This window comes from Nicotiana tabacum, chromosome 21, assembly GCF_000715075.1.
Source record: "Nicotiana tabacum cultivar K326 chromosome 21, ASM71507v2, whole genome shotgun sequence".
NCBI lineage: Eukaryota > Viridiplantae > Streptophyta > Magnoliopsida > Solanales > Solanaceae > Nicotiana > Nicotiana tabacum.
In genome coordinates, this window is record NC_134100.1 from 63,573,397 (window position 1) to 63,594,110 (window position 20,714).

Sequence of the window (20,714 nt, forward strand, 5' to 3'; positions counted from 1 at the left end):
TGGTAACAATAAATGGGCTTAGATAGCCATTAACGTCAAGCAAATTTATTAAGAGTTTCCATTCAAATTTATCGATATTAAGTCGGGGATCCTTTATAACCACCCTCACACAAAGCGGTCCTACCTCCTCACCCCAACATATGCGGGTGGAGGTGTATCACGATACCCCAACCTCTACACAAAGCGACCCTGCCGCCTCACCCCAATATATGCGAGTGGAGGTGTATCACCATACCACAATCCCAACACAAAGCGGTCATGCCGCCTTACCCCAATATATGCGGGTGGAGGTGTATTCTACAATATCATAATCCCTACACAAAAGCGGTCCTACCGCCTCACCCTAATATGCAGGTGGAGGTGTATTTCATAATACTACAATCCCTACACAAAGCGGTCCTACCTCCTCACCCCCAATATACGCAGGTGGAGGTGTATCACAATACCATAATCCCTACACAAAGCGGTCATGCCTCCTCACCCTAATATATGCTGGTGGAGGTGTATTCCATAATACCACAATCCCTACATAAAGCGGTCCTACCACCTCACCCCAATATATGCGGGTGGAGGTGTATTCCACAATAACACATATAAACTCGAAGCAATATAGTTTGTCATTACATTTAACGTCGTAATTACTCATATCATTGGAGTACTTCATGTTCATGCTCATCATGGAGAAACACAACTCATTACACTAGCGAATGTATGGTAAATCAATAAGTCAATTTCAATGGCACATGGGCCCAATTCCGTTTCTTAAGGTTCATCATCATTTAACAAAGGACATCTCCCTTCCATCTCATTATTCACTCCCTTGACCTCTTGAGGTCATTATCTAGGTTCATGACTCTTGGAGACTTAACAATCGAAGTCATTTACATACATTATTTCAAAAGCATACAACTATAGTTGAAACCATTGAAACATACAACACTTCAAAATTCTCATTTAGGCAACGATCACATTTCATGTTCATGCTATCACTTACTTGTACTTGCCATGAGTGATCATAGAACATTAAGAGAATTTAGAACATTTAGGAACATCGTAGTCTTTATTCCCAAGAATGTAGGGGCTTATAACACATTGGAAACAAAAGTACAAATACGTACATCTCATAACCTTTCACACCCTATATCACTTATCCGTACTTTCAACCACTTACAACATTATTATTTCATTGGCTCTCTTGGCCATACATATGATTCTTCTTTTATGGCACAATGGTCGTATTTCATATTCCACACTTTCATATCTTTCCTTTCATGGATCATCATCCTAAATATCAACATATACAATATTTCGGAAATCACAACTTTAGGTTCATTAGTAATGAAGACTTTAAATACAATAGATTTCTTTCCGAGAAATGGAGTAAAGTGATTGGCAATCGAAGTACAAGTTAATATCATAAACAAGTAACACAACGTTTCTTCTTGAATTACTTTTTTTCAAAAAGGACAATACACAATTTCCACTCATGAATATGTAAGAATGCAAAATACATTGAAAAATACTCACTAAACATAGCATTAGCTAAAACATCCACATATGGGCATTACTTGAGTTCATAAGCTTTTAGGCAATTCTATTTTCAAAGTCAATTTTAGAATAGTTGAATCAAAGCTCATTTCATAATCTTTCTCACATCATTTCATTTCATTGGAACCATTGGCCACAAGTATAACTTTCACTCTTGGCACGTTGGCCACACTTTGTATCCCCAATTCACTTATTTCACTTCCAACCATCTTTATAAGTTATCAATAATAAGACATTTCCAATCAAGACTTTAGGTATACATATGAGAAATTAAGAGTCTTAAGCATATTGAGTTTTCTCATACAATTTGGCATCATAACCTTTATTTGAAACACAACTCACAGACATAGCATTTTAATACATATATTATTCTTGAACACATTCCCAAAAGATAACATAATATGATAGGAACATTCGGAACACGTTTTGAATATATAATTCTTGACACTTTGCTTATATAGGACATTCAAATTTATTGGGAACAATCCGAAACATAGAATAAGGAACTCGAGACATCCATACTTGAAACTTACGGGAACATCATTGAATTCAATTCTAAGAAGGAAGTTTAGCCAACATACTTAGCTTTGAGCTTTCCTTAAATTACTACAACGTTCCAAAAATTCTAGCAATCCCAATCTATTTTGAGACATAACACAATTGAACTATAATTAGGAAGATATCCATGGTCTCAGTTCATTTGAGCATTTTAACAAACACTAGGTGTGCAAATTTAACTACAAGGTTCTCCTACAAGATTTCCTTCACTCCACAACCCAATCTTTACTTATTTGAGCTCAACAATCTTCCCACAAACCTTATTAGTACAAGCAAGTATAAATAATACTCTTACACCCAAGAATCATACTCCCAATCAACCATCTTCTACCCAAATTCGAAATTGAAAACTAGGGTATGGAACCTTACCTCTTAGATGAAGAACTTGTGAGATTTTCTTGTTGGATTTCAAAGCTTGGGCAAGATCTTGATGAACAAAACACTTCATCTACTTTCTCTCTCTAGAACACTCTCACTTCTCTCTAAAAAAACCTCAGATAATTGCCCCAAAATAAGCTCCAAAGCCTATTTATCAAAATGGGGTCGGGTTATAAAAATAAAAAAATTAACCTTCCGAAAGCAGGTCTGCAGTCGCATAATGGACCGCAGATTGGCTATACGAGTCGCAAAATGCACCGCAAAATTGGTGCCAAAAACTGGTCTCTACTGGTCCATTCTGCGACTAGTTTGCGGTCGTAGAAGCACTTTCGCGATCGCATAATTATTCTGCGATCGCAGAATTGGTGGCAGAATCTCATTTTTCCAGCCTTTGATAATTTGGTCATAACTTTTTGTAGGAGTATCCAAATGATGAACGGTTTTAAGCGTTGGAAATTAGACACAAAGGGCTTTCATTTGATAGGTAGATCATCTCCTAAGTAGTTATAGTTTGGTAGCAGCATACGTTCGAAATAGGATCTTGTGCGAACTCACTTGAAACTTTATCCCATCATAAAATTTTCAACTTGACTTAGCCTTGGGGCTCTTCTTAGACCATAAACCATTCTTAATGCACATCATACATATATTATCATGATAAATTAATATCATTCATATAATAGTCCTTGTCTACACATAAAATAATATAATTAGCGCACATCAACTTTCTTATTAGTGCATAAGTACTTCGAAATTGTTCGGGGTGTTACAAAGGTATACCTACTATCTCGCTCGTAGGCCTTGGAGTCCCCTTCTACTATTTTTATATTATTGTTTATTGTATTCCAAACGGTTCTGTATTTTGATTCTTATTATGTACTTTTTGTAGAGCTTATGACTCAGTAGTACCGATTTAGGGATTTATGTGACTTTTGTATTTCCGTTGTTGGTTAATTCATGGAACCCTTCAGCTTTTCATTAATATTTAATCTGGTATTTTCCGCTGATCTTGTTCTATGTTGGGCTTACATTGTCTTAGGAATTATGTGTCATCACGATACTCAAGGTAAAATTTTGGATCATGGCACTAGATGGGATTTTGGGTCATGACACCCACAATAAATAGTGCCATATCCCCTAGTATATGATGGCTCCTATTATTTGTCTTATCTTTTTAAAATAACAACAACAACAACAACATACCCAGTGTAGTCCCACAAGTGGGGCCTGGGAGGGTGGAGTATAAGCAGACCTTACCCCCACCTTTAAGAAGTCAGAGAGGTTGTTTCCGAAAGACCCTCGGCTCAAGTATCATCTTCATTAAAATACTAAACCAATTTCACCTAATTATCACCCTTCTTGCTGTGTTGGCCCATCATCATTCATATAGAGAACTACACAAAATAATAAAGAGTAAATAACCGAAATGTAGTAAATAGTACTACTTACCAATAATTAGCCATTCAATCATGTACTAAAAATAGTTAAAAATATTATCAATGATATATAATATTCAAAAAACCTAGGAAAAAGAATTTTCTTCAATGGGTGAGGTTGAAATTCGTCGAAAATATGTAGATGATACAATATATAAAATTTCAAAAAGGCTAAAAGTGATTTGGCCTGGTTTGGAGTCAAATTTCATCGTCAATAATAAATACAATATTCGAAAAACCTAGGCAAAGAAAGATTCTTTTTAATGGGTATGGTTAAAATTTATTAAAATTACATAAATGAGGCAACATACAAAATTAATAAGGATGGGAGATGATTTGGATTGGTTTGGAGTCAAAATGCATAGTTGAAATCGAGCTCTCTGCAAGACATGTATCTCACATGTATATATATATATATATATATATATATATATATATATATATATATATATAGAGGATACAAGGGATAAACATTAGATACATATGACATGCACAAATAATACACGTGGATATAAAGTGGGATACAAATTTTAACTTCTTTTATGTTCATTTTCTACTTTGAATTTGGCTTAGACTTCAATTCAAACCAGCTCAAATCTCTATCAAATCGCCAAAATTATGATTCAAACTCCTTGATATGTACCCATCTACTCCGCAATACCCACTCAAAATAAACTCTAAATTTAAAAACTCAAATTTTCAAATTCAAGCTTAAGCGAGGTTCAATGACTTTCAATGGAGTTTTAGCTCATCTTTCTTTACTTTTCAAGCAACTAAATAGTGATCTACGCAGAATAACACCAAAAAATATATCCCGTCTATTCCAATAATACCCACTCGGAAAAAAACTCCAATTTCAGAAAATTGAATTTTCATGCTAAACTTAGTCTTTGTAGAACTATTTCCAAATTCCAAAACGATGGTGCACTTAATAGCCAAACGTCTAAGCAAATACTTTTCTAGAAGAACAGTTGGGAATAAGACTTCTTACAAGTAATAAAAAGAGATTATCAAGAACCTCGTTATTAAAGATTTATTTCTAAAAGAAATAATTGGGAATATATTTTCAGTTATTGGTGATAGTACTAACTGCAACATCAGAAGGTTTGGAGTTGACAACAATCAAGAATCAACTACCAAGAATAAGAAATTGTAGCAAGACAAGTAGGAACAAGATGGGATAAAGGAGAAAAAACAAGAAAATGGGAGAAAGAAAGGATAATTTTAATAATCAAAATGGACATTTAATTATAAAAATTATCCAAGAAAGAAGAAATAGAGCTTATACTAGGAACTCATACAAGGATGAATTCAAGGGGAGGTTCAATTAAAGAGATAGAAGAGATTAATCTCTAACCATAAACTAAACCTAACATAAAGAGTGTTCAAAATTCAAAGAGACTAATCTCTCAATCATCTCAAAACAATCAAACTCTAAAAATAGGAATAAGAGGTTATTTATACTAGTATTGGTATTTGGGTTTACAATGACCCAAATATCCCCAAGCTACTGAGGGAACTAAGCGCGCCTCTTAACTACAAATATAATTATTACAAAAATAGCCACCAATCTTCTAACTTGATTAGGGGTGGGCATCGGTCGGTTCGGTTCGGTTATGAATATTATCGGTTTAGCATATCGGTTATCGGTTTACAAATTTGATAAATCGATAACTGAACCGATAAGATATCGGTTATCGATTAATCGGGTATCGATCATTATCGATTCGGTTATCGGTTTACCCGATAAGATAATTCAATCTACAGTTAAGCAAAAAAGAGAAGGCAATTCACTGGAGTTAAGCAAAAAAGAGAAGAATTCACATATAGTAAACTGCCCATTTCTGCGTTCTGTCCAGTGGCCACAACTGGAATAGTACTAATTCTTCAACAACAATTGTCCAAATACATTAATAATAATACAAAGTAATAGAATTTCACCTTAAAATTAACTAATCCAAACATATAGTACTAACAGTTCAAATTCAAGTTAACAAGACAACAATTACTCAATCCTTATAGGCTTCACCAAAAAATCAGTGGATAAATACTTATCAAACTGCAGCAATTCCCACAAAAAGTTCCAAGGCATTAGCCGCCTCCTCCGATATGATAACAACGGTAGTTGATTTAGAATTATTATTTCATACAATACCTGCACTTCCACAAGCGTTGAAGCCCTCAAACAATTCAAGATAAACTGGATGTTATTTGTCAAATGCCTAACATGAAAAAAGAAACCATAGAGCAATCCCTATATGGAGATGAATTTTGTTATAGAAATTAAAAGCCTAATGTATAAGACTAAAGACTTACGCTAGGAGTAACTAGTAAAGTCTATGAAGAAGAAGATGAAGCAACTGAAGAGTGCGGCTGAGAAAGAATAGGAGAGAATGAACTGAAGCCCTAGCATATGTATATACTTAAGGGTAAAGTCGTAATTTTATTAATTCTTATTGGGTTATCGGTTAACCCATTAACAAAATTGGCAAACCGAGGCCCAAACCGATAACCCAATAGTAAAAAAATTCTAAACCGTTACCGAACCGTTAATCTAATAAATAATTAACGGTTCGGGTTATCAGTTTTACCCGATATATGCTCGGGCCTAAGCTTGATCTCGACTCTTTCAAAGCACTCTAAAGACTTGATATTGACATGGAAGCCCGACTTAGCATGTATGCTACCGTAAGTTATCATGAGTTGTCATGTACGTCGTTACTAAAGATTTGGTCTTTAAATATTTATTCTCCTTAATTTTGTAAATTTGCGGCACCAAACCTCTTTATTCCAGGACAGCAAGCTGAAAGACATACACAGAATTGTCTAAAGGTGGAAGCACGAAGCAGACAAGGAACTTTTAGTCAATTTCTAATAAAAAAAGAATTTACGGCTAATATTAGTTGTATTTTATGAGAATGGCTACTATATGTAGTTGTCACACCTCCTTTTTCCCGGGGGATAGGAGAGTTTTTTCAATTAAAGTGACATTAATCGAAGTGGGATTATTTATTTGATCAGAGTCGCCATTTGAAATAATTTATGGTGTCCCAAGTCACCGATTTATTTTGAAATCCCACATCGAGAAAATTTGACTCTATTTATTTTTTTGGTCTGCGAACACAGAAGACCGGGTAAGGAATTCTGTTAACCCGGGAGAAGGTATGAGGCACTCCCGAGTTCTGTGGTTTTAGCACGGTCGCTTAACTATTAATAATTGGCCTAATTATCTGATTAATTATACATTTAGAACATACTGTGCATTTTTAACTTCTAACCGCTTTCAATTAAGTTAGTCACCTTTTTAGTATTTATAAAATTTATTTGAACAAGTCGTGATGTCGTACACTTGTTTATTTTTTGTACATATTGCGAACCGCACCACGTGAAATGCACCCGCAATTTACAACATGTTAATTTTAATTATTATTAAAAGTTATGATCGGGTCACATGAAATGCACACCCGAATGGGGTTTACGTATCGTGACCATGCCACGGAAACCGTACCCATGGCCACGATGATTTATTAATCGCGCCTAAAGCAAAACTACGAATGTTCATGATAGTTAAAACAATTCTAGATACAAAGATCAAAACAGTACTAATTGTATCCACAAATTTCTTCAGTAAACTTACCTATCTTTAAATATAGCTTCAGATTACAAGCCAAGCAAAGAAGTTATATCTTTTGTACCTATTTTCCTTTATTGTCTATTTCAGTAAATTAATGCTCATGTTCATCTCAACAATCACGCACCTATACAGATTTATAGACTCTATTCATTCTAAATAAATCAGTGAGTTCATCCTTAATCGAGATACTGAATTGAGAACTCATTAAAAATGAGCAAATCCAGACTTAAATTACTTATGAAAAATTCTATAGATACAAAGACCAAAACAGTCAGTATGCAGCATTTCCACAACTAATATTGAAGAAATGCACCAGAAATTTCAAGCCACACTAGCACCACTATTTCACAAAATATGTATTAGAGCAAATATATAATCCCCTTGCCTCCCCTAAAATCAGCGAACACAAAACAATAGCTGAGAGTCAAAAGTTACCCGACTGGTATTGCTTTCGAAATTAGAATACAAAGCTAAAGAAACGCACCTAAAATTCACAGATTGCTTAACGTGCCACGTAAAGACTAAGAGAATGAGACGGAGCTCGACACAAGCAGAGATCGGCAGATACAACAGCAGCACAGTAACGTCGGACTCGACTTCAGCCCAGAAAAAGCTCGAGCAGGCAACTGGTTTGGAGCTTTCTTCATCCATATTCACTTGTAGCAGGGAGCAAATAAACGATGATGAATGATTGGCCGGCAAAACAAGAACAAAGCCGGCTAGATCTTGTTAGATCTGAAACACTATTAATGAACCAAATGGGAGCTGCAATTTCGCCGATTTCCATCGAGTTTTATCGTAATGGAAAAAGGGGTGAGAGAGATGGGAACGAGGGTGAGAGTGAAGGGAAATGGAGATGGCTGCTGGCGGAGAGGTGAAGGGGGAAAGCTGCTAGAGTTTTTTTGAAAGGGGGGCGTCTGATCTTCGTCCGTCTCTTCTCTTCTCCTCTTCTCTAATGAGAATGGGTGTAGGGATTTTTATTAAAGGGGAGGGGGAACAGTTGGGCCTGGCAGGTGTGGGCTTGGACGGGTTTGGGAAGGGTAATAAGGCAATTGGGCCAAGAAAATTGGCCCAGTCCGGATTAGATTCAAAAGTAACCTCTTTTTTTTTCCTTTGTTTGTTTCTTTTCTTTGAAATTAAAATCCTAACTTGAAGTCAATTTTCAAAATTAAACCTAATTTACTAATTAATCAACTTAACACTAATGAAAGAAAATTACTAAATTAAAACTAAAAAAATGTAAAAATGATTTGTATATTTTTTTTTTGTGATTTTCGTTTGATAATGCATGTAATAAAATCCTAAATGCAATTAAGGTCTAATATGATATGAGACGAGAAATTAAACATTTTCTTATGATTTTTTTTATGGTTTAAAACACTCTAAATATGCATGAACTCTAAACTATTTTGGAATATATTTTAGGAGTGATTTGCATTAGGGAAAAAATTAGGTACTCACAGCTGCCCCTCTTTGCTCGGAAACATGAAAAGTTTTCGGACAAAGATAAAGCGAGCAATTACGAGCAATTTTTGCCCGTTTGGATACTCCATGGGAAGAGTTTTTTTTTTTTGAAAAGTTTGACCGAACCTTGCTTCAGAGGTTGCCTACATATCCTTGGCTAAAAAGGAATCAGGTCTGTGTAGTTCTTGAAGTTTAGGTAGCTGAGACTATCGAGAAGCTGTGATTTCACTGTTGTTGCTATTGTTTACTGCTTGCTGAGCTCCTTATTACACCAAAGTTAAAATGAAAAAGACTAACTAAGCCTATCAGCTACGAGTTACAAGATTCCTATCTATGAGTCTTTTGAAGCTTGATCTTGAGTTTTGGCTGGTTCTTCATGCAGACTCTGATCTGAACCTCGATGCTTGCTAGCTGCAGGGGGTAGTTCATTCTTCTTCGGCTTTTCAGATCAAGATGGGACATGCAAAGCTTGCGACTTCAATCATGTCTTGAGCAGCACATATTTTTTCATCTGCTTTTGCATTTTGGATTCACTTCTTTTTTTTCTTTTTATTCTGGATTGAGACTTCTTCCTTTGGTCATCTCGGACTGTCAGCTCGCATTCTTGAGGCGAGCTTCTGCTACTTCTAACTTGAATTGAATTCTTAAATGACTTCCCTCGTTCCCCAGGTGGGCGCCTGATGACTTAAAACTCGAAATAAATTCCCTCATTCTCCAGATGGGCGCTTGCTGACTTAAAAACTTGAAATAAATTTCCTCATTCTCCAGGTGGGCGCCTGCTGACATAAAAACTTGAAATAAATTCCCTCGTTTTCCAGGTGGGTGCCTGATGACTTAAAAACTTGAAATAAATTCCCTCGTTCTCCAGGTGGGCGCATGATAATGACTTGAAAATTAAAACAAATTCCCTCATTCTCCAGGTGGGTGCCTGATGACTTTAAAACTTGAAATTAATTCCCTCGTTCTCCAGGTGGGCGCCTGCAACTACAACAAAACGGAAACAACAAAAAAAACTTTTTTTGCCCCAGTTTACACTAGGAAGATTTGTGAGTTATTAGCAGAACTATAAATTACCTATGCTATTGATGAAGGATGCAATGATGAGAGCAAAATTGAAGACTCGACTAGGATGTGCGTCTCCTAAAGAAATAAAAATGTGAAAAATCCAAACTAGGAAGTGTGTCTCCTAAATTTGAGATTGAGCTTTCGAAAAATTATAAACTAAGCTTGACTAAACTAAAAACTGACCCTATTCTCCAGGCGGGATATTGACCTTTGTTTTTTTTTTCAATCCAGACTTCCCTTTTTTTAAAACTTATTATCCTAGGAGAAAATTCATCAGACTAGGTTTTAATCTTAGGAGAAAGATTCATCAGACTAAGATTTCTATCATAGGAAAAAGTTCATCAGACTAGGTTTATTTTTATTTTATTTTTTTGGTATCTTAGGAGAAAGATTCATCAGACTAAGATTTCTATCCTAGGAGAAAGTTCATCAGACTAGGTTTTCAATCTTAGGAGAAAGATTCATCAGACTAAGATTTCGATCCTAGGAGAAAATTCATCAGACTAAGACGTTCATCCTAGGAGAACTTCATCAGACTAGGTTTTCTATCTTAGGAGAAAGATTCATCAGACTAAGATTTCTATCCTAGGAGAAAATTCATCAGACTAGGTTTTCTATCTTAGGAGAAAAAATTTATCAGACTAATATTTTTATTGGGAGAAAATCCATCAGACTAGGACTTTTTATCCTAGGAGGAAAAATATGAAGAGCAATGGCAATATTTTATGCACACTAGCAAGACAAATAAAGGCAAAGATTTGAGAAACTTCCCTTTGTCGGCTCTTCTCTTCTTCTTTTTTTCTCTTTTGAACCACTTTCCTTGCACTGCTTTGTTCCTGTTTCAAACAAAGGAAATATTGTCAGTTTTAAAAGTAGTGATCGATTTGTGGCCTTGAGTCTTGGGCAGCTTGGCTTTTGCTCAATCAGCTTTAGTCGGTTTCAAGAAATTTTTTGCTTTACATCAACCCTGATCGTTTCACACCCAACTGGAGATCTCTTTTCTGGGATAACCTTTTCTGATATCTTGAATGGCTTTGCTTTTGGAGCAATTTGTTAGTCAGAGAGAATCACAACTGGTAAGAGCCTTTTGCACGATGTGCACGCTTCATAGTAATTGTTCGGTACTATAAAGAATCTCTGATTAACCTTGAGATTATCTTTGCTTGCTTTACCCGAATAGGCTGACATCTTTTGGGGGGAAGCCTTTGCGTGAATCCTCAAGGCATGTTGACAGTAACAATTGAGTGTGCTGGCCAAATTACTATGTACAACCGAAAAGCTGGTAGCAGATTTTGAAATCTTTTCTTACTTATTTTGACAAGGATTGACTCAAAGTGAAGGGACACAATGGTGCAAAGAAACAGTATTAACAAGAAGTGCCCATGTCGGGAAGGACAGAAGGAAGAGTTTTTTTTTTCCAGCTAGCCTTAATGAATCATGACATGCATTTTGGACTTAACGGTCTGATCTATCAAACTGACCAAATCTTCCCTTTTACCATTCTTATGACTTTGAAATCGGGCTTGTTCGTGCCAATCCTTTGCATCAGGTTCACGACTCACTATCGACTAATGGTGCACCGAGAGGTTTTCACCAACAAGTCTCTCTCATTTATTCATCTCTGCTTACCGTCGTCTTACAGTGCCCGTGAGGGTTTTCACTAGTAAGACTCTCTCATTTTGTCTTCTCATTTTCTTTTTCTTTTGCTTTCTTGTGTGAGCAACTTGACAGTGTTCTATGTCGTGTAACAACCATTGCTCATTACATGCTTCTCTTGACATTCTTGAAGGCATATCGGGAGGTCTTTATTTGAAAGGATTTTGGATAGGGTTGGAAAAGAGGGACGTCATAAAGGCTCAAAGTAGATTCAAAATAAAGGGTTGTAGACTTACAACTCTTGGAATCGACTCTTCCAAAAGTGAAATAAAATCTTTGCCCCAGTTTCAGATATTGGGGATTTTTGGATTTTTTTTTTTTGAATTTTTATTTGGTTGGACCAAACCGTGTAAGGATGCCTACGTATCCTTTTTAAAGGAATCAGGTCTAACGTTGTTCAAACATCTGACCTAACTATTTTTTTCTTTCTTTTTTTTTTGTTTTTTTTTATTCTTTTCTTTTCTTTTTTTTTCAAAACAAGTTGCCCCAGTCTTTTATTTTCTGGGGGCATGGACCTTTGACTGTTCCTTTCTTATTCTTTTTTTTCACTTGAACTTTCTAAGAGTCGCCCCAGTTTGTACTCTTGGGACATGGACTTTTCTTTTCATTTTTCTGTCATTTCATCATTTATTTTTACTTTTGACTCTAAACTTGATTCCAAAAGAGGGTGGTCAAAGAAAATAATGCAGGCTCAAAAGGGGTAACAAAGGGTATAAAGTATTTGGGTAGCAGAAAAATGGCCTCCTAGCCTCGAGAATGCCAAACATGTTCCCTTTCGCGATACAAAATTGATGAACATGTTTGTCTTCTTGGTGTGTCGTGGTCGAAAGACACTTTCCATCCCTTAATGTCAAACTTTCAAACAAACTTCAATTGATTCTTTCTCAAACCCGATCTTCACAATGATTTGAAGGTAAAACTTACTCGAGCTTAATTCCAAAGTGTTTCGACTCTTTGTTCATCCTAAAAAATATCTTCTTCTTTTTTTCGGTTATCCGATTCAAGATTAAATCAATTTTCTAAGATCTGGCCAAAAGTTCCGCATGCATGTCATGTCACTAGAACTAGCAGCGAAAGAACTAAGCATAGAATGAAACAAGGACAAAATGTATTTCATTGAATAATGGATAAAAGGATTTGACAACAAGACAAACAAACTAAAATCCGAGTTACAACCCTAAAATAACCCGGCTAATAAAAAAAGCAACAAAACGAACAGACAAGACTCACACAAACAAAATAAAGGGATAGAAGGGTTTGACTCAATAAAACAAATAAAATCTGGATCACACCCTGGAATAACCCAGATAATAGAAAAAACATCAAAACAAGCTACCAAGATTCCTTCCTAGTGAGGAGGGAATGACTTTTCAATTGCTAAGCTTGACATTTAGCCACAAATTTGCTCATCAGAATCACCATGGCCTTCTCCAATTTCAGTCGGCAAGTTCTCGAGAGGATTCTCATACTCCATGCCACCACACATCATCCCCATAAAGTGTGCATCACCATGTACATGTAAAGGATTCTGCATGATATTCTGGGTGTCATTATCTTGGATCACAATCAGTTTTTCCTGGATCATCCTTTCTATTTCTCTTTTCAAATCCCGACAACTTTCAACATTGTGCCCCTGGGCATTGGAATGGTATTCACACCTTTTAGAAGGGTCAAATCTTCTTGCACATGGGTCCACATGATTTGGAGGAATAGGTGCAATCATGTCATAATGCTTTAATTTCTCAAACATACTTGCATAGGACTCTCCTATTGGTGTAAAATTATCTTTCAACCTTTGTTCCCCTCTATAACCCTGGCTTGGATATGGGTTATAGGGAACTTGAAAATTTTGTGAAGCCTGGTGGAGATTTTGCGGTGCTGGTGCTTGCATTCTGGGGTGTCTTGGTGGCTGGACAACATATTGAAGTGGAGCAATAGAGTATTGTGGGTTCTGAGGTGGATAGTAGTGCTCAGGGGAATCATCGGAAACCTGATGAGGCTGATCATACCTTCGAGATGTTCTCCTAGGACCTCTTCTCGACCTTATTGTCATCATGGTTTCTTCATCCTTCTCATTCGTGTCACTAAGATTATCAGATTCAATCTGGACAGCCTGAGTTGCAGCTTTGAGAACTGCTTGACTTATAATTTTGCCTGTCTTAAGGCCATTCTCAACCATTTCCCCAATTTTGATTGCTTCCGAGAAGGATTTGCCCACTGTGGACATCATGTTTTGAAAATAATCTGGCTCTTGAGCCTGAAGGAAGACAATGATTAGCTCGTGGTCATCCATGGGTGGCTTAACTCTAGCCGCTTCCTCTCTCCATTTAATGGCATATTCCCTGAAACTTTCAGTTGGTTTCTTCTTCAGGTTTGAAAGGGAATTGCGGTCTGGGGCGATATCGATGTTGTATTGGAACTGTTTGACAAAGGCCTGGGCCATTTCATCCCAGACATGCCATTGAGAGGTTTCTTGATCCATAAACCATTCAGAGGCTACCCCTGTCAGGCTTTCCCCAAAATAAGCCATTAGTAATTCTTCATTTCTTCCAACACCTCTTAGCTGATTGCAATACCTTTTCAAGTGAGCTATGGGGTCGTCGTGTCCATCATACTTTTCAAATTTTGGGATCTTGAAATCAAGTGGCAAACGAACATTGGGGAGCATACATAGATCCTTGAAGGCAATACTCTTCTGACCTGCCAACCCTTGCATGCTTTTCAACTGTTGTTCTAAGCTTTTTATTCTTTGGGTCATTTCTTCTTGTGCCATCTTTTGGGCAGGCTTCTCAATTTTTGCAGGAAGATCAAATAGATATGAGTGGTACTCAGGAGAATGGTACTGTTCTTGCTGGGTAACAAATTGTGACTCATGAGTTTTCTTTTGTACCATTGTCGGCTGTGGGAAGGTGAAGACGGGCTTAACAGTAGTGGTTGTCTGATTGGTTGTTAATGGCACACTTTGGGAGCGCGCAACAGAAGTTCTAGTTGTAGTCATACAGTTGGGATAAAGACTCAACCCAGGTGGATAAGATTGATCATGCAATGAGACCGGAATGGTAGTAGTCGAAATGGATGTGAACTCTGGGAAACCATGAATAGAAAAAGGCGGTCCTTGGCCATTGGCCCATGCTTGACACATTTAAGTCATTTGCTGCTTCAGTACTCTATTTTCCTCAACTACAGTAGACTCTTGTTGAACCCTCTGACCCTGAGTCTTTTGAGCACTTGTAACAGCTTCGATGCCAGTTGTCAATGGCATTTTTCCCTTGGATCTTGTGTTGCCAGCTTACCACAAACCGACCACCTCAAACTTTCTTTACAATTCAAAACAAGAGACACGTTAGAATGGACTCAGTCAGTCCTTATTATTATCAGCATCATTTTTTTAACACTTTCTTTTGGTCGATCGAACCTGATGTGGGTTTCCTACGTATCATGTGGGAACATGAATCAGATCGTGCGTAGTTCGGGAAGATCAGGAATAAAGGAAATAAACCAACTTTTTTTTTTCTAATTTCTGAAAAGAAAGACTTATAAATAAGAAAGAAAATATTTTTGGATTTCGATTTTTTTTTTTTTTTTGAATTTTTGAAAAGAAAGACTTCTAAAGAAGAAAGAAAATATTTTTTTTTTTGAGTTTTTATTTTTTTCGGAATTTCGAAAGAAAAACTTCTAAACAAGAAAGGAAATATTTTTTGATTTTTAGAATTTTATTTTGAATTTATGAAAGAAATACTTCTAAAGAAAAAAAATGAAAATATTTTTGAATCTTGAATTTTCTTTTCAATTTTTGAAAGAAGAATGAAAATATTTTTGGATTTTGAGAAGAAATTAAAAGGAAAATATTTTTGTATATATATATTTTTAAAAGTTTGGGTCTAAATATATTTAAAAAGTTTGGGTCTAAAAGAAAGACTTTCCAAAGAAGGAAGTAAAGGAAAATATTTTTGGATTTTTTAAAAATTATGGTCTAAAAGAAAGACTTTCTAAAGAGGAGGTAAAGAAAATATTTTTGGATTTTTTGAAAATTGTGGGCCGGAACCGATGAGGTTTGCCTACGTATCTCACATCCTGTGAGAATCAGACCCGCGTAGTTCTGCCAGTTTTGGCAGAACAAGGGAAACATGACCTTTTAAAAACATTGACTTGTTTTCTTTCTTTTTTAAAAAAAAAAAAAATTTAGGCAGAGTTTCGAAATTTTTCAAACACCTACCTCTCACTTTTGCTTTTTTTTTTTGTGATTTTTTTTTTCTTCATTTTTTTTCTTTCTTTTTTTATGATTTTCTTTCCCTATTCTAGAAGCCAGTCAACATGCAAGCCGAAACAGACAGATGCACAAGTAGCACGTAAGATGCATCAGGATGGTCTTTTTAATTTGGGTACACCTGTCCTAGACGGATCCAACCCTGTGTTGAGTCCCCAAAATTAAATGCACGTGATGCAAACAAACGTTCCTACTAGGGATCCGGCATGAGGCTTTGTTCTTCTAAGTTTAAACCTTACGGTGTGGAGTTCTAGACAAGGCTTACCCGAGCGGACAACTCGAGCTGAGGGAGGGCAGCGTACCGGGAATACAGAAGCTTCACCGGCTTTGCAACTTGTCCGAACCTCGTTCTAAAATTAGGATATGACTCTAATAGAAAAGAAGCGCACGCTTCCCAGAAGATTTAGAAGACTCAGAGAGAAGAAGAGTTTCGTAGCAGTTTATATACAATTCACACAATATCAAAGTGGTAAAAAAAAAGAGGCATTTAGCACATTAGGTTCAAACACGTAAAACTCAGAAAATCATGAAAGCCAATCATAACAGCTATTCTAAGCTCGAATTCTGAACCCTGAACCACAGATTCTGGGTTCTTTTTCCCAGCAGAGTCGCCAGAGCTGTCACACCTCCTTTTTTTCGGGGGGATAGGGGAGTTTTTCCAATTAAAGTGACATTAATCGAAGTGGAATTATTTATTTGATCAGAGTCGCCACTTGGAATAATTTATGGTGTCCCAAGTCACCGATTTATTTTGAAATCCCACATCGAGGAAATTTGACTCTATTTATTTTTTTGGTCTGCGAACACAGAAGACCGGGTATAGAATTCTGTTAATCCGGGAGAAGGTATGAGGCACTCCCGAGTTCTGTGGTTTTAGCACGGTCGCTTAACTATTAATAATTGGCCTAATTATCTGATTAATTACACATTTAGAATATATTATGCATTTTTAACTTCTAACCGCTTTCAATTAAGTTAATCACCTTTTTAGTGTTTATAAAATTTATTTGAACAAGTCGTGATGTCGCACACTTGTTTGTTTTTTGTACATATTGCGAACCGCGCCACGTGAAACGCACCCGCAATTTACAACATGTTAATTTTAATTATTATTAAAAGTTATGATCGGGTCACATGAAATGCACACCCGAATGGGGTTTACGTATCCTGACCATGCCACGGGAACCGTACCCATGGCCACGATGATTTATTAATCGCGCCTAAAGTAAAACTACGAATGTTCATGATAGTTAAAACAATTCTAGATACAAAGATCAAAACAGTACTAATTGTATCCACAAATTTCTTCAGTAAACTTACCTATCTTTAAATATAGCTTCAGATTACAAGCCAAGCAAAGAAGTTATATCTTTTGTACCTATTTTCCTTTATTGTCTATTTCAGTAAATTAATGCTCATGTTCATCTCAACAATCATGCACCTATATAGATTTATAGACTCTATTCATTCTAAATAAATCAGTGAGTTCATCCTTAATCGAGATACTGAATTGAGAACTTATTAAAAATGAGCAAATCTAGACTTAAATTACTGAAAAGTTCTATAGATACAAAGACCAAAACAGTCAGTATGCAGCATTTCCACAACTAATATTGAAGAAATGCACCAGAAATTTCAAGCCACACTAGCACCACTATTTCACAAAACATGTATTAGAGCAAATATATAATCCCCTTGCCTCCCCTAAAATCAGCGAACACAAAATAATAGCTGAGAGTCAAAAGTTACCCGACTGGTATTACTTTCGAAATTAGAATACAAAGCTAAATAAATGCACCTAAAATTCACAGATTGCTTAACGTGCCACGTAAAGACTAAGAGAATGAGACGGAGCTCGACACAAGCAGAGATCGGCAGATACAACAGCAGCACAGTAACGTCGGACTCGACTTCAGCCCAGAAAAAGCTCGAGCAGGCAACTGGTTTGGAGCTTTCTTCATCCGTATTCACTTGTAGCAGTGAGCAAATAAACGATGATGAATGATTGGCCGGCAAAACAAGAACAAAGCCGGCCAGATCTTGTTAGATCTGAAACACCATTAATGAACCAAATGGGAGCTGCAGTTTCGCCGATTTCCATCGAGTTTCATCGTAACGGAAAAAGGGGTGAGAGAGATGGGAACGAGGGTGAGAGTGAAGGGAAATGGGGATGGCTGCTGGCGGAGAGGTGAAGGGGGAAAGCTACTAGAGTTTTTTTGAAGGGAGGGGGGGCGTCTGATCTTCGTCCGTCTCTTCTCTTCTCCTCTTCTCTAATGAGAATGGGTGTAGGGATTTTTATTAAAGGGGAGGGGGAACAGGTGGGCCTGGAAGGTGTGGGCTTGGACGGGTTTGGGAAGGGTAATAAGGCAATTGGGCCAAGAAAATTGGCCCAGTCCGGATTAGATTCAAAAGTAACCTCTTTTTTTTCCTGTGTTTGTTTCTTTTCTTTTAAATTAAAATCCTAACTTGAAGTCAATTTTCAAAATTAAACCTAATTTTACTAATTAATCAACTTAACACTAATAAATGAAAATTACTAAATTAAAACTAAAAAAATATAAAAATGATTTGTATATTTTTTTTTGTGATTTTCGTTTGATAATGCATGTAATAAAATCCTAAATGCAATTAAGATCTAATATGATATCAGACGAGAAATTAAACATTTTCTTATGATTTTTTTTATGGTTTAAAACACTCTAAATATGCATGAACTCTAAACTATTTTGGAATAATTTTTAGGAGTGATTTGCATTAGGGCAAAAATTAGGTGCTCACAGTAGTATTTTATGAATTAGCTAAATATTGAAAGTGTTTTTGCTCTCAAAAAACTAACTAGGTAGTTTTCTCAAAATTAAAAAGGAAAATTGTGGCTAACAAGGCCTCTCAGGCCAACCTTTAGGACGAAGATGTTTGAATGTAAACACATACTCCCTCTGTTTCAATTTATGTGAACTCATTTGATTGGGTACGGAGTTTAAGAAAAGAAAAAAGACTTTTGAACTTGTGGTGTAAAATGAGGCACATATATTTTGTGTGGCTATAAATCATTGCATAAAAGTAAATTGTTTTCAAATAAGGAAAGTAGTCATTCTTTTTGACACGGACTAAAAAGAAAATAGGTTCACATAAATTAAAACGGAGGGAGTATTTGATTATTAAGATATTATATAAACAATATAATATTGAATTTTTTAAAATTATTTTTATTAATTTTAACAGCATAAAAATTTTAAATTAAATTCATACTTGCTTTATTTTTGCTTGTCTGATATAATTTTCTTATTAGTTCGTTTTTGAAAAAAGGTATATCTTTATATTTTAAAAATTATTAACTTTAGAACTTATTTTACTTTAATTGAAAAGTTTTTACAATCACACAAATATTATGATGTGTTTAGTACTATAAGTTCAAAGTTTTATAGCCACACAAATATTATGATATGTTTAGTACCATAAGTTCAAAGTTGTATAGCCACACGAATATTATGATATGTTTAAGATCACAAGTTTCAAAAGTCTTATACTCGATTAAATATTAGTATTGTATGTTTAAGAGAATTTGTGAAGTATTCTTTTTTTTTGTTCTAAATTTTGTATCTTATAAAATTATGTCACACAAATTAGAACGAATAAAATAACAAAAATGAATTATTTGACTCTTTAATACTCCCTCCGTTTTAATTTATCTAAATTTATTTGACTGGGCACGAAGTTTAAGAAAAGAGAGAATACTTTTGAATATATGGTATAAAATGAGATACATATATTTTGTGTGGTTATAAATCATTGCATAAAGGTAAATAGTTTCTAAATAGGAAAATGAGTTATTCTTTTAGACATGGACAAAAAAAAAATAGGTTCACATGAACTGAAACGGGACAGTATAACAATAATGCGAAATAAGACGGTATCTTTCAGGTGAAGTGTGACTAGAAATTAGCATTAAGCCAAAATCAATAAAGAGAAATAGACAAACAGTAATTGTACCGGTCAAGTACTCCGGCCTGTACCTCCCACCTCTCCCTTTTTCTTTACATTCCTCATTTCTTTATATATTTAATAGCAAGCTCTCTGTTTCTCCCATATTCTAACTCCCTTTGCTCTTTCTTTCTTCTTCTAAATTCTCTGCACTTCATTAATTCTACTCTTCTTTTGCAATGGAGAAGCTAATTCGTAGATTTTCACGTGTAGCAGACTCTTCAGAGTACTCCCTACTTCGTGCCGAGTCCACGTCATGGACTCGTCGCCGGCGTTTTCAATCGTTAAGAAACGGAAAGCCCAGATCCGGCGAAGTCCCTGAGGGATACGTTCCTGTGTACGTAGGGGAAGAAATGAAGAGGTTTATTGTCAGCGCTGAGCTCCTTAACCACCCGATTTTCGTCAATCTCCTTAATAAATCTGCACAAGAATATGGTTATGAGCAGAAAGGCGTTCTTCGTATCCCCTGCCACGTCATCGTCTTTGAACTCGCCCTCCAGGCTCTTAGCTGTTGAGCAGTCGGGCTAGTTTGTTAGGTACAGGCGTGGAGCAGATATCTGCCGTCCTATTAGTTTGAGATCGGCTTTTTTTTTTCCTTTTTATAAATCCTGTAAGTACATTCTATAATGAAAAGAGTGCAGAAAGATCCGAAGAACTGATGTTCAAATCCAGTGGAGATAAAAAGAATATGTCACTCCTTCCGTTTTAAAAAGATTGATACTCACTC

At 35.9% G+C, this 20,714-nt stretch overlaps 1 protein-coding gene across 1 annotated transcript; it reads left to right on the forward strand.

Moving 5' to 3' along the window:
* Positions 1-20,166: 20,166 nt before the first annotated feature.
* Positions 20,167-20,502, forward strand: LOC107823275 (auxin-responsive protein SAUR72-like). Its single transcript, XM_016649902.2, has one exon. The coding sequence runs from the start codon at positions 20,167-20,169 to the stop codon at positions 20,500-20,502; it is 336 nt and encodes a 111-aa protein (XP_016505388.1).
* The last annotated feature ends 212 nt before the right edge of the window (positions 20,503-20,714 follow it).

What these genes read in the sequence shown, in the direction of transcription:
- LOC107823275 (XM_016649902.2), top strand. Translation starts at nt 20,167, where the DNA reads ATGGAGAAGCTAATTCGTAGATTTTCACGTGTAGCAGACTCTTCAGAG.